At 46.0% G+C, this 14,583-nt stretch overlaps 1 protein-coding gene across 4 annotated transcripts in view; it reads right to left on the bottom strand.

Annotated features, from left to right (window-relative positions):
• Positions 1-12,234, bottom strand: part of TET1 (tet methylcytosine dioxygenase 1) — a 65,146-nt gene extending 52,912 nt beyond the window's left edge. For 3 of the 4 annotated variants that reach the window (XM_035549352.2, XM_035549437.2, XM_050711842.1), the window contains exons 1-2: positions 11,949-12,214; positions 2,533-4,575 (exon numbers count right to left, since the gene is read on the bottom strand). In XM_035549352.2, the coding sequence (XP_035405245.1) occupies positions 2,533-4,452 (1,920 nt within the window). In that variant the 5' untranslated portion in view covers positions 4,453-4,575; positions 11,949-12,214. Of the gene's footprint in view, positions 1-2,532; positions 4,576-11,948 lie in introns of all 4 variants that reach the window. The other variant, XM_035549268.2, reaches the window with a different exon arrangement.
• Positions 12,235-14,583: the final 2,349 nt, after the last annotated feature.

The raw sequence follows: 14,583 nt of genomic DNA on the forward strand, positions 1-14,583 counted from the left end.
ACAGACTTCCAAGCCTTGCACCAGCTCTCCTAGAGCCACCTAACACAGAGCTCTCATCGACTTCCCTGACTTCAGCACTGTTGAGTCAAAGTGCAAAGAAACGATTCCCTTTAAGGCAAAACATCACTGTTTAAACTGTGATTGTGCAGAGAACATCCATCCCCTCCACCCTCCTCCCAGTGAATCACCTCCAAAAAATGCTTACATTCCACCACCAGGACAGACAGAGCCGCGCAGCTCCTCAAACTAGGAATGAATGCACTGAAGCCAGCCTAATTTCTCTTAATTAGGTTCACTTTCTATACCATGGACAGAGACCTACAGCTGTTTTTCTCCAGCTGTCCTCTATTCAAACCACATTGCTGGCATGAAGTCCCCACTGCTGTGGTCCCAACCCCATCACAGTTTGGGAAAACACAGTGGGACTCCCTTCCAGAGTGGGAAAATCTTATCTAAAGGATGGCTGCTAACAGAGATACTGTTTCCCATTCCCCCGATACCTCCCCCTGTATCTCAACATCTTTAAAGAGCTCCCGTAACATATGTACGCTGTGGAAATGCTTTTCTCAGAGCAGAGTTTCTACAGAATACAAGAGACCAGACTTGCTTCTAGGAATATCCGAAAAGGCACCAGGTTTCATTCAAATACAATTTTATGAGAAAATACCCGACATGTTCTTAAATGTCAGGAATACTTCATTTCCTCCATGCAGTACTCAAACTTCATACAAAATTTAACGAGAAATGAAGGAGGCCTCTGGTGCAGCTCTAAATGTATTGTACAAAACACAACCAGTTTAATAAAATAAAAGCACACAAGAAATAAGCTGCCAAAGAAAGGCATATAAACAAGGAATTCCTCAAAGAAAGCAAAAGGAACGTCTAAAGAGGAAAGGGTGAAGGGGCAAGGCTAATCTGCGAGGAGAAGGTCAGGCTGAGCAACAAGAAAAGATGTATGTTTAGCCTGGAAAACAAAGGTTGACAGAAAAACTGGAGTGCTTCCTTTCACTGACCCTGCCAAACCCCTTTTTAAAACACGGCTTTCAAACTGTTTCCTACCTCATCTCCACCAATGCTCTTCCACGAGCTTCTTCAGTCCCACTAGCTAAAGAATAAATACAGAAGGACATCATGGTGCTACACTCTTGCTGTAACAAGTCGGGATCAGCCTCTGTCACCTTTATTGCTTTATTATAGATCTTAAAGTCACATTTTAATTGTCCCTTCCCTTTTATTAAAAAGAGTATTTGGAAACAGTTGAGACACAAAAGGATTTTGACTCAACTGTAAGCCAAGCTGTTTAAACCTACTTCCCTGAACATTTTAATTTAAAATACACTTCCCTCGAAGGAGAACATACCATACCCTCACTGCTATGGGACTTGTCTTTCTCCTTGCCTCCTGTGAAGACAGAGCAGACACGTCTGCGAAACCTGGCAAGTACAGGACGGAGCGGTGAAAACAGGAGGTCTCCTGAGATCTCCGCAGCAAACGGGGATTTCTACCTGCTGCACGAACACACTGTTTTAATGAAGCTGCTGTTGAGAAATGTTTTGCAGGTGCGTTCCCCCCAGTGCGAACTGCTCTGCTCAGAGTGCACGCTGCTGCAGAGACTTGAACCTGAGTTTCCCACATCCCAAGGCAAATGTCCCAGTGACTTAACTACTGGGACAGCATCTCCCCCTCTGCAGCTCAGCCACTATCCAAGCAGACCAACTTCCAGCAGCACACCGAGGCTGGCTCTGCAGCACAGAGGTCAGGGAATTCAGTTGGAATGTGGGAAATCGATGTTCAACTCCCTACTTACCTGATTTAAAGCCTGATCTTGAACTGAAATCTCTCAGAAGGTCAGTGCTGTTATCACAGGGGCATACAGACTGTCTTTTCCCCTCCTCTTTGTTCCAAAAGTAATGACCTGGGTTATAAAAGGCTGATGGATCAGAAAAATGAGTAAGAAACACAAGAAAAACAAGTATTTGTGGGAGATATGGTACGAGAGACAAAGGGAGAGTGGCAGGAGAAACGAAATGAAAGAAACAGAAGAATAGACAATTAGGCAGAGAGATGCGAAAGGAGAAAATGCAGCTACAATTTGCTCCTGAAGGTTATGAATTTATTTCTACGTGTTGAGTCATTACAAGCAAATTATTCTAACTCCAACTGAAGAGCGCACACAGCCTTCCCTCTTTCGCCTGTTATCCTTAGCTATCTTGCAACACACACCCTTTCCTCCCTAATAATTTACAGTCTCCTAAGACTAACATCATTTCCCCCCTCCCCTCTAGAACACAGAGCTAAACCATGCTCACTGCTGATTTTATGCATTTACACAGGAGGAACAAGAATAACTCTAGCTCACTTTAATCTACCCTTCTATAGATACCAAGAGAAAGTCACAACGCAACTTGCTAGCTCCAACAGAAACCCTAAGTCCTCTAAAGCTGTCCAGTGACCAGCATTTCCCTTCACAGAATTTTAAGATGCATCTCAAGCCTCAAAAGGGGGACTTAATTTGAGACTCCTCAGGCTTACCTCAAGAGGTAGTGTGATCGGCGGTGGTGGCTTTTTCAGTTCTTCACATTTTCTCTTTTTACATATCCGGTGACTGGTTTTGCGTTTCCTGCAACAGCTGCATTCTTCACAATTTGTCTTCCGCAGACAGGGCTCACAGACTCCACAACGCCTTCGTTTCTTTTTCTCTAACATAGGGAGCAGAGTTGAATAAGGAACAGGGTGATCACCAGCTGGATTTGTACGAGAGGATGGCCCTGAGGCCTCAACAGCTTCAGTGCTGTCGCTCACGTTGTCCTGAACCAAATTCAAGCTTATTCCAACACTTCCCAGCTGTGATGAATAATCATTATGCTGCAGTCTTGAGTCAGCTGGCAAGTCTGCATTTATGGCTTTTTCTGAGGCAAGAGCAGAGATTTCCGTGCTTGAAGGCAACTCTGAAACAAAACCTTCAGAGAATTGTCCAGAGCTTTCACTGGAGATTTTATTGACTGTGCTTTTTTCTAAATCTGACAATAAAGCGGGGACATAATCTGAATTCAAAATTAATGTCTCTGCATCAATACATTTAACAAGTTGTTCAATATCCTCCACTTCAATATTGCTTAAAGAGGTATCGGAAACTGGTTCACATGCTGTAAATATGATTTGTGAGTCAGATTCTGAAATCTCTCTGGTACAGCTCAAATCTGAATTTGAGTCAAGTTCTTTGTGAATGGTTACAAAATCCACAACTAGTTTCATGGGGGATTCTGCAGGCGAGCTTACACCTTCAAGATATAAAACTGAATTTGATTCAGTGGCAGATAAAGAGTTGGAATTTGAAACAAGGTCTTTATTCTCTGATTCTAAATCCCAGTCTGCCTTTAAGCAGGACTCTGCAAGCGAGCTCGAATCTTCTAAATGTTCTTGTGAGTTAAACTCAGAGGTAACTATGGGTGCAGAACTCGAGTCATGTTCTTCACTAGCTAGCACCAGGTCCAACTCCGTTTCAGTGTGCGGTTCAGCAAGCGGGGCTGACTCTTCAGCTGCTGCTGAACTGAGGTCTGAGGTATCAACAGAACCGGAGTCAGGTTCTTGACTGTTAGGCACCGGGTCGAAGGGAACCTCTACATGCTCCTTCGAGTTTGATTCAGAGGCAGTTATGGAATCAGAAGATGGAAGCACAAGTGCAGCATCTTCAACAAATGCTTCAACTGAACTATCTGCATTGAGATCAGCGGGCTTCTGCTCACAGGGCAGGTCTTCATGCTGAGATCCCACCTCTAACACTTCAGTATCGCCGTCAGTTACCTGACTGCTTGGAACAGCATCACTTGTTTCAGGTACTTCTACCTCCTCCTCTTGACCGGCACATGTGGCAGCAGGCTCTTCGTCTGCGCTGTGTGGAGCATCCTCTACAGGCAGAGGAGCTACCGTGTTTTGTGCTGAATCCTGTTCCAACGCTTTTTCACCTGCTTCTACATTTTTTTCTTCTTCTACTGCCAAGGCTTCTTGTTCATGCTTTTCCTTTGTTTCTAGCCTTTTTTGTGCTGCAACTTTCCTAGGTTTTGCAATTACTGGAGCTTGGGAAAATCTACGGGAGAATGATCGGTTACGAAGAGACATTGTAAAGCCATTGAAGTTGAAAGCATCCTGGTTATGAAAGAGGATATTGTCAGCTTTCTCCAAACTCACCCACGGTGTTCCAGACAAGGTTCTGGTGACACTGCTCCTGAGAAGTCTACCTGAAGAGCTCATGATTGGTTTCTTTTCTTGCTGTTTTTTCTTAACATCTTTTTCTTGTGCTGGCTTCTTGCATTTTCCAGAACTAACAGCTTTTGTGGAAGTCTTTGCAGTTTTCTTTCTCACTTGGCTAGATTTCTTTTTGCCCTGGTTAGTTTTCCTTTTGCCTATCTCTTCCTTTTTGGCTAATCTGGAAGGCCTTGCGTGGTGAGCCATGTCTGCGGAGTAGTAGAAATGTTAAGAGGAGAGATGGAAAAAAATCATGAGCTCTTGAGAGAATTTTTCAATAGAAAACTGCACACTCCCATTGCGGCTCTCTGTAGTGATACAGAGTCAACTCTGAAATAGAAAAAGATATAAAATAACATTAATAGAAGCCTAATTAACACAGGAAGCACATAGGCTAAAATAATCATTAAAAAATACAGAGGTAGAACTAGACACATTGTTATTGGGTGTCAAGTTCAATCAACAGAAAAGCTTTGAAAATATTAGTATACTGCAAAAAGGAGAACTTGCCTAAACTCCTAGAACACCAACGAAGAAGTGAGCCAAACTTGAGTGATCATGCAACACCCCATATTTACAACTTTATATCATTTTTAAAAGGATTGAGCTTTCTCAATCTTATTAATGATTTATTAGCCACTTTCCCTTGGGAAAGAAGAAATAAAATTTACATCCACAGATACACTGCGGAGCATAAAACTACCACCCTAAGGACATTTGGGGCAAAGGAACAAAGCTGAGTTTACGTGGTGTATGTGCGCACTCATACACCATCCCAAGGCCATCCTTCACACTCCAACAGGCTGCCCACCACGGTACAATCCAGGTAAAAACGGAGAATTAACTACCTCCCTAAGCACATCTAGCTTGTAGTGCTGCTCACGGAGGAACTGGACCAGGGAAGAATCTCCTTTCCCAGAGTTATGTCCTGGGATAACGCACCAGAACACCGTACTACACTGCAAGCCTGGGTCCTGCCTAGCTATATCAAATGTACTACGTAAGCCATCACCTCTGCTTCGCCAGCAGGCCTACCATATTTGCCATCAACACAATACCTACCACAAGGTTTATCCTAAACTTTTGCCCCCAAATATGACTGCAATGCAAAAGCCCCTGAACTCCCCAAATACAACCCAGCCATCTCAGAGGACACAACCAACTCTTCTTGCTCCAGAGCAATTTTCTTCAAGGTGGTTTGTGTTTTTTACGGTTTTAAAGCAATTCTTTTAAGTACACAGTTTTTAAGTACATGCTATTTTAAAATACCTGTGGAAGGCTTTAGAAGTTTTATTTAGCTCTTCAAATAGATCAGATGGGTAGACAAGAGCATCCTAAAAATGGGAACAGGCAAAGCCAGAGCAAGAGACTCTAGTCTCAGGCAGGAGAGTGCCTTCCCTTTGTCACCATTCCTAGGTGACCAGCAGGGCTCTTAGGCAGAGCCCTGCTGGTGCAGCTCAGCCTACTTAATGTGTAACGGTACTACACCACCCAGGTTTGGCTGGTGCAGGGCACACAGAAAGACACAGGACATGTAAAGAGAGCAGGCTCTGTGACAACAGATCTCATATAAGCATAAAAGGGTGCAAAAAACTCACAGCAGCATTGCAGTGTGCCAAGATAAGCTCATCAGCCCACCATGGGGCTGGTCTAGCACAGCCAACGTGCATGGCCTCTATGCAAGACCACCGTCTCTTGCTGCCCCCCAAACAGCACGCCAGCAGTAGGCTCATCTCCAGCTTTGCCTCAGCTGGGAGCACGCTGCCCAGTTAGCACAATACCTGCCAAGGCCACTGCTAACTTTCCCAAACTCTTTTCTATCTAGCAGCTTGCTTAGAGCACTTTGAAGCCCCGTTCCTGTCCATTCAGCAGCAGCAAGCTGAGTGATCCTGTGTACTACAGAACATAAACCTAATGCTTCAAAGGCCATTGCCAAAGACCTAAACAGCTCCTGCAGAAGTGCTCTACAGAAGGTGGGTGAGACACTGAAATAAAATAAATACAAAGCTGAAATTAAGGCAATTTGAAAGCTTTCCTCCCCTTACCCTTTCCTGGAGAGGCATGGGGGAAGGGGAGCATGGCCATCACTTGCCACTTCATGAACCCAGTGTCAAAGAGGCTATCAGCAGCACGTCAACAGGTCTACAAAACTGGTTGTTAGCAGCCTGCAAAAAGCTTCCCAGTTTTCTTGTGGTTTGATGAGACAGGGCTCCTCACTCCAAAGGATAGCCTGGAGGGCTGCAAAACCAGCTGGAAACAAGCAGCAGGCAGCGCATCTGTAGCCATTAGTGGCTGGTGCTACATAACAGTGGTAGGAGAGGAAATGCGAGCTACTTTCAGAGGCTATAGCCAGGAGAGCAAGAAAGAAAGCAAGCAAACAAGGGCCAGACAGTATGGGAATGTGTGAATCAGGAGGGGACCAGAAGAGAGGAGATAAAGCTTTTTCTCTTTATCAGCCCTGAAACAGAAGCAGAATGATGAGAAAACAGATCAGGAATGGAAACAGACTGGATTTCTGAAGATACCGAATGTGTGTTAACACTTTAGTAATACTACTTCTCTACATAAACAGCTGCCACTGCTGCTGTGGAAGTTTTGGAAGCATGATGTCCAAAATTATCAACTAGAAGCTTCATTTATAACTACCTTGTCAATCTTTATTTTTCTTTCAAATTGTATTTATGTGATATGCTTTCACCTGCAATTAGAAATTTCAACACTTGCTTCAAGACTGAAGAAGTAAGACTATCCTGTTACATTTTGGTTCTGGTTTTTGTTTTTAACAGAAACCCACCTGTCTGTTACTTTTCTATGTTCTTGCCAATGTAAAAGTGTTGCTGCTTTTCAGAGCCAAAATTAGAGGCTCTGAACACAGAGCGGTTGAAGATCTTTTTCTTGGTAAAGAAAGAATGTTGTTATTTGTAGAAAATTGCCTGGCATTTAAATACTGTGTTAGAGAAGATGAGAAAGGCTGTTAGTACTGTCTTGCTCAGAAATGACAATACAGAAACATACAGAAACCAGCAGCAACTGTATCCATTTTGTTTTGATTTTGTCCCTGGAAATATATAGATCTGAGTAATACATCTCTGAAGGTCTTATTTTTTCCCTTTTCTTTTAATACTGGACTCCAGTTTTATTTGTCTGGGACTGAGCACCTGACCTCTGAGGTGATTGTAAGCTCCTGGGAGAAATGCCTGTCAGCACAAAATCCTCACTTCCACTTAAAGAAACCCCAGACTCTTGATGAGTACTACTCTGCCACAATAATCTTAACTGCTAGATGAAAAATGACATTTTAAAAAGAAAGTTTCTAATAAAACCAAATTACATTCTTACTTTCTTGTTTACATTTCTACATTTAGGACCAAAATATTAGGTAGCTACAAGCTGAGCATTCAAGTTTTGTTTTCTGTTGCACTAAGGAATATTTTACCCTCCCTTTTCCATTTAAAGGGCTGGCAATGACTCTGCGTTGATGCCTGCAGCAGTTGCAAATTGCCTCGCGTCACTTCTTAAGGACAGCCAATACCAACACCACGCTAGTCACATTTCAAAGCAAGAAATATTTCCAAAATATCTACATCAACTAAAAAGGATTATCAAATATAAACCTCATGGGTCAATACAACAACTTGTCAGTTTTTCACCACCGTGGAGAGATATAAACTTACTTCAATGCTCTCCTCTCAATGCCACCTCAGATGGGACCTCCCATGCCCTCCCCGAGAGAAAGGACAGGCGTCCCTATAAAGTGAACCAGGTAATAGGTGCAGGAGGGTTTGCAGGGAACTGCCCTAGATAATAACAGTGCATCCTGAAGCTGCTTGTTACTTGAGCTGACTTATCTCTTTAATTCACGTGCAAAACCGAAAGCTGGTTGTAAGGCCAGTTGCTTAAGTTTTGCTCACAGTAATAAATCTGGAGCAATCCCACTGACTGCTATAATCCTCAACAAATACCACTAAAAAGCTAATCAAGGGCTAAATCTTCTAGTCTCATCTGGGTCAAAATTCCAAACAGCTATAATGAGAATCTCGTCTACAAAGCACTAGGGGGAATTTAACCCCATATTGCTGGAATGCCTCCAGGGAAAAAAAAAAAAAAAAAAGCTTCTCTTATTTACTTTCATTTTCTTTACACAAACTAATATAAAAAAAATCCTTTTAGAAGTACTGTTTATCAAGATTGTTTCATAACTAAGTGGAAATCTGAAAAAAATTAAAAGATATGTTTTCATAAAAATGATGGCAGCCTTTTCATGACATCATGAAAGAGAGCAAGTGACCCCTAAAAAAAAAAAAACAACACACAGCTGCATGGGAAAAATCACACAGCTAGGAATAGTCAAGCCTGGTTTCACTACAGCCAGAATTAACTAATTAAATGCATTTTGTTTCAGTGTTTAGGCGTCTTTTTAAAAGTCACTTGAAATCAGCCTGATGGGGAAACAAGATCCAGAAGCTTTCAGAAAAGCCACTTCAGCAATAATGAACAGGTCCCAAGCAATAAGGATCACCATTTGACTTGGATGTCACACAATCTCTGATCTACAATTTTGAATTGAGGAGCATCTCGTCTTCCAGCTGCAAGTGCTTTAAAGGACGATGCAAGACACACCAGAAAAGACAGAAAGGGGAAAACCTGACCCTCATGCTAGATACAAAATCTTTTTTCAGCCCGTTCAGAATTGTCATATCACCTGGATGTTCCTCCCAGCTGCACCAAAGTCAACCTGCTTTTCAATCTTGCTCCATTCTCTGCGTCTCCTGACTGCTCTGTACAACACTTTGTATATGAAAAGAAGGGAAATGGGTTAAGAGGAGGGAATTATCTTTAAATCCATCCTCCCCCCCCCCTTAATCCTTGAGCATCCATTTGGTTTTGGTTAAGAAACAGAAATGAAACTTCTCGCCTGCCTTCTCAGGACCATGAATTATTGTACACAAGCTCTTGTAGAGGCCTCTCCCCTGTCACCCACCACCACACAGCCTCTCAGACCTCTCCTGCAGAACCACCAGCAGTTCAGACAGGGCTGCAGCCTCGCAGGCCTTCCAACAGCACTGTTTGCTATTTTTCTACATTGATGTTCGCCACCTTGCTTTCCACGATCATGCCACTCCTGAGGTAAACTGGAGTATTTTATCCAGCCATATTAAACTTAGACTTAAGACAACGCTTCCCAGTAGCACAACCACAATCTGGGACAGGCGCTCCAGGATGCTGCCTCAGTATGAGAGCATAACCCTTCTGCTGATGCTCAGCAGCTGGTCAAGCAGCAAGGCCTTCACCCTGATGTTTGTCCCTCCTGGACCCAGAAGCCTGCCTCTGAGCCTGGAGCAGAAGAGGACTGCCACCAGGTCCCACTTCCCCCCTCTGCACAGGGAGCCAAGGACTGCCCCAAGGCTTGCATTCTAAGTCTCACTGAATTCAGCAGGAGATGTCAAGACCCAGCATTATGCAACATCATGACTTCAGCATACACTTTGGAGCCTGCACAGTGAAGGAAACTAGCAAAGGCACCACAAAAAAGCCCTCCTAGCTTAGGGAAAGCTCTATTAGAGCAATTAAAAAAAAGGAAAAAAGAAAAAAGGCAAGGAACCACACATGCTTAAACCACAAAACTCGATTAAACCTCAAACAACTGGCACCAAAAACCCATTGTAAAGGCTCACACCGTATGCGCAAGCATCACCCCTCCGACCCAGGGAGCAACATGCATTTGCTTTCATCTGTTAAGCGCAGCCAAACACTGACCTTAACTTGAAGAAATGCTAAAAAGCAAAAAGGTAAGTAATTTCTAAAGGCTTACCAAATGAAAACCTTTTCAGACACAATACTCCTGGAACTTTGGAATAAAAAAAGCAAACAACCCCCCCTAAACTAATCATATTTCCTCCCAGTTCTACATTTATGCTGTTTTAAACAATGATTTTCTTTCTGACGGCACTGGACTCCATTCTCTGACGATTTTACCTTAAGAAAAAAAACAACCACCCTAACTGAATCACCTTATCTCAAACTCAATTAAAAGAAGGGGGAGGTGGAGGGAAGAACCTTCAGGCAAAGATTAAGCCTGGAAAATTTCAACCTGAAAAGTGTTTTGAAATGTAAGTAACTGAAAACAGAAAGCAGGATGGAAATGCTTAGGCTGGCTTTAACAAGCACGGGTAGTACACCAGCCATAATAAAAAATTATCAGTGGGGATTTTGAATTATTACACAATGAAGAATTCAGTTCTACAGAAATCACAACTATCAGAAAGTTCCTCAGTCTCGCCTTGAATTCCTCCCTGATTACCTGCCCCATGTAAACCAGCCCATCTGGCATAACCCAGCCTTCTCCTTCACAGCCAGGGCCAGCCCGGCTACCTGCCCAGACCCAGAACAAATGCTACGTTTTCTGGATTCAATCCCTACTCTTAATTTGTGTTGACTGACATTAATGAAAACAAGGTGATTACTGTATGGAAGAGCCCACTGCCTCTCCATAAAAGTGCCTTAAAAAGCGTACTGAGCACAGGTGGGAAAAACTACTAGTCTGAAGATTTTTAAATTATTTTCACAGGTTTCTACGCTGGCTGTAAAATTTAAAGAGACACCTTTGCCCTTTAAGTCTGCTTGGTCATACTTGAGATATCTAGTGCTGCAAGTGCACGGTTGCTCAGTTTTGCTGTTATAGCATTGATGCCTCTGGAAGTGGGGCTCTCTGGTCAGGTCTGTGCTGGTCGCATTCTGTCGCTCTTTAAAGTCTCTCTAGGGTGCAGGATCGGTTGGGCACACGACAGGCACGACTCCTCAAACTGCTGCTGTGCCTGGTGCCTTCTGCAGATCCTACACACTCCTGGGGTACACTGAGCTGTACCTTGGCAAGACGAAGCGGTGCTAGCCCCCTGCAGGCTGCCCTGTCCTTTTCCCTCACCCATCCCTCTCAGCGAGCCATGCCATCCCATTCCCTCACCCGCCCCTGCCCCGGGGCTCCCTAAAGAGTACGGCGGGGCCGCCCGGCCCGGGCTCAGCTGCTCAGCGGCACCGGGGGGCTGAGGCCCCCCTGGGCCGGGCCAGGCTCTGCCTCCTTCAGCGAGCGCAGGCGGGCGGACCCGGGGGGAAGGGAAAGAGGGAAAGGGAGAAGGGAAGGGAAGGAGGAAAGGGGAGAAGGGAAGGGGCAGGCCCGGCGCTGGGGGAGGCGGCGGCTCCTCGTGGCCCGCCGGCCCCGCGACCCGCCCGGGGGCGGGCGGTCCCCGCGGGGCTGCAGGGGGCAGACAAAGGGGCCGCCCCCCTGCAAAGCCAGGGGGGACCGGGGAGGGGGGAATTCGCCCCGGGGCTGCTCCCCCGGGGCCCAGCGCGGAGCGGCAGCTGCTGGCAGCGCTGCACGGCCCCCGCCTGCAGTCGGGGGGGCTGCCGGGCAGGGTCCCTTGCATGGCTCCGTGCCCCTCCGGGGAGGGCTGCAGGCGGTTTCGCTGGCCTGGTGGCTTTCTGCAGGCAGGCTCTGGCCGCGGGGGGCAGTAGGAGCGGGCTCGTTGGCTCTGTCGGCGCTCAATAGCCCCCGGGCTGCCCCATCATCCCTCGGGGGCCACCCCCTACCCAACTCCTCAGCGGGCCGAGCAAGAGGGGAGAGAAAGAAGAGGGTGGGGGGGGTGTTAAAAATTAAAAGCGTGAGGAAGCAGAGCCCCCCCCAACTCCTCCCCCCCCCCGGTACGTACCAGGGCTGCGGCGCGGCCAGCCCGCGGCTACCGGCGAGGGGCGACGCTGGCCTGGCTCGGCGCCGGCTCGGCGCGGCTGGGTTCATGGCTCCCTCCTCGCTGCCGGTCCCCGCGGCGCGACGAGCCCAGCGCGGCTGGCGGAGCCCCGGCGGCGGACGGCGAAACGTGCGGGCGACGGCGGCCCCGTCCGGACCCTCCGGGAGGGAGCGGGGAGGGGAGGGGGCGGCTCGGCGGGGAGCTCGCCGCACTCGGCCCTCCCGGCAGGCGGCAAAACGCGCCCTGGATCCCCGCCGCTGGAGCCGGATCCCCCGGCCGCCCCCCCGCGGCTGGCCCGGCTCGGGGAAGCGGGAGGCACCGAGCCCGCACGGCCCCGGGGCTGAGATGTGTCCCCCCGCAAGAGAGAACCGCTGGGACCCCCCCAGCCACCGTTGCTGCCTTCCGGAGCTGCCTGGTAGTAACCAGGCTGGACCCGCTCGTCCTACCCGAGTCATCAGCACGGCCCAAAGCAGGCCACCAAGGCTAGTGTCTCGTCACGCTGGAAAACTGATGGTGGAAGGGGATCTCTGAGACTCTACAGCTTAGAAGTACTTTTTAAAAAAAAAGGTTCGTTATTAAGTCTCTGGCTGTTGCACTAGAAAGTACCTAAAATGTGAAGCAAGCCATTCAAATGCAAGTCTGCAGGGAGGCTTCTCTGCCCACATCCACTCCTGCAAGGGTGTTTTAACACAAGTGTTTTGCTACCTATTTTAATTCACGTGAGAAAGGAGAGGCAGCACAGACCTGCACGGCTTATTGTTCTGCCATCTCCTCCTGGCATCGGTTCAGAACCCGTGGGTGCCCATCACCAGTTTGTACCTCCATCATCTTCTCTCTTCTTCATTTCCTTGCAGCCAAAAAGGAATATGATCTGGGAACCTTAGCCAAGCTCACAGACATCTCAGATATAATACAGCAAACCCAGGAGCACATACACCTGAAATTAAAGCATTTGCCTGATCCGCTTTCACTGGCTGCTAATTTTAACCCTAGATGGGAGCTCTCTATTCAGGGTGTAGCCATCCCCTCTGACGGTTTGGGTAGATTACTTTGTGCAGTGCAGGATATCAAGACTTCTCTCATTCTAGTAACCTGCCCAACAAAAAGAAGAGGTAACAAACTTTAATTAGGAAAGAATACATGATTTGAGAAGAACTATTGCTCTCCTAGTGCTGCACATAGCAGAAGTAGAAGGAAATTGGAAGCTGATGATAAAACCCCACGTAAGCTAAGAGCATGGTTCCTGGCAAGATAGGAACACATTAGAAAGCGTGGGCTTGAATAAAACAGAAGGAGAAACACGTAACCTGGAGGAAAGCAACAAGCACAAGGGAAAAGGCTTGTGGAATAAAAAGTGTAATATAATCAACCAAACGCTAACATGTTCAATCACTGCCCCATTAAGAACTCCACTAAAAGCTAAGAAACAAACTAGAATTAACATTTGGTTGCTTTCATTAACACAGACATATGCCTGTGGTCTTTTTCAACACTAACAAATAACCTAGAAGGTGACTAGCACAAGGTGACAATCTTTCATGACACTGCTAAGATGCTCAGCCTACGAAAACAAAAGCAGAGTGTAAAAGTTCGTAGAAAGAACTCACAGTAACGACTGGCTGGACAACAAAATGGTGGATGAAATTATTTGACTAAAACGCAAAGTGAGGCACGTGGGGAAAACACAGAAATCACAGACTCTGAATTAGCTACTATCATTCAAAACAGAGGCCCTGGTGCTGTGACAGACAGTTCTGTGAAACTCTTCTGTGTGCTCAGTAGCGTCAGGAGCCATCACAAAAGGAGGAGAAAACAGAACAGGAGACACCACCATTCCATCGTTTAGTCCAATCTATCATTTGCGAAGATCTTGAATATAACACACAGTTCTTGTCCCCACAGCTTAAAGAGTGACAGGCTCCACCTAAGAAGGCACAAGGGTGGTAATAGCAGCCAGAAGTACAAGGAGCAACTAAGCACTCCAAGACTTTCACCCTGGAAAAATGGCCAGCTAGATTAAACACCAAATAGTATATTTTAAAACAAACAACACAAAGTATTAATGAAGAATGATCACTATTTCAAGCCAATTTATCAAATAAACACATCAGATGATAGCTACTTCCATGCAGTGTATGGTTAAACCATAGAACTCACTGCTACAAAGCACTGTAGATGCTAAAAGTCTTAACAGGTTAAATATTCTTAAAAATTCATGGGAGAAAATTGAATCAAAATCTGCTTAATAGAAGAGTGCTATTTCAGCTGTGCATTACTGGAAGGTAAGAGTATCTTAAGAAAATGGCCCTGTATGCTACTTCAGCCTTCTTCCAGGGATGTGCTACTAAGCAACTGCCAGAGGTAGTTTTCAGCTGGTAGACCTTTGGCCTAACACAGCACTACCATCCCTGCACGTTTATCCAAATGAATTGGATCTGTCCTATGTAGACTTCTGGTGCCAGGTGTTTGTAATGGAAATGTGATGCTGAGACATTAGAGCTGGCTTCTTGTGTGATTACAAACCATGGGTTAAAGCATCTACCTTGCAAAGCCTCCCTCCTATTTATTGACTCGGACTCTGGTGAGAAAAAGTGAGGAG

This window comes from Cygnus atratus, chromosome 7, assembly GCF_013377495.2.
Source record: "Cygnus atratus isolate AKBS03 ecotype Queensland, Australia chromosome 7, CAtr_DNAZoo_HiC_assembly, whole genome shotgun sequence".
NCBI lineage: Eukaryota > Metazoa > Chordata > Aves > Anseriformes > Anatidae > Cygnus > Cygnus atratus.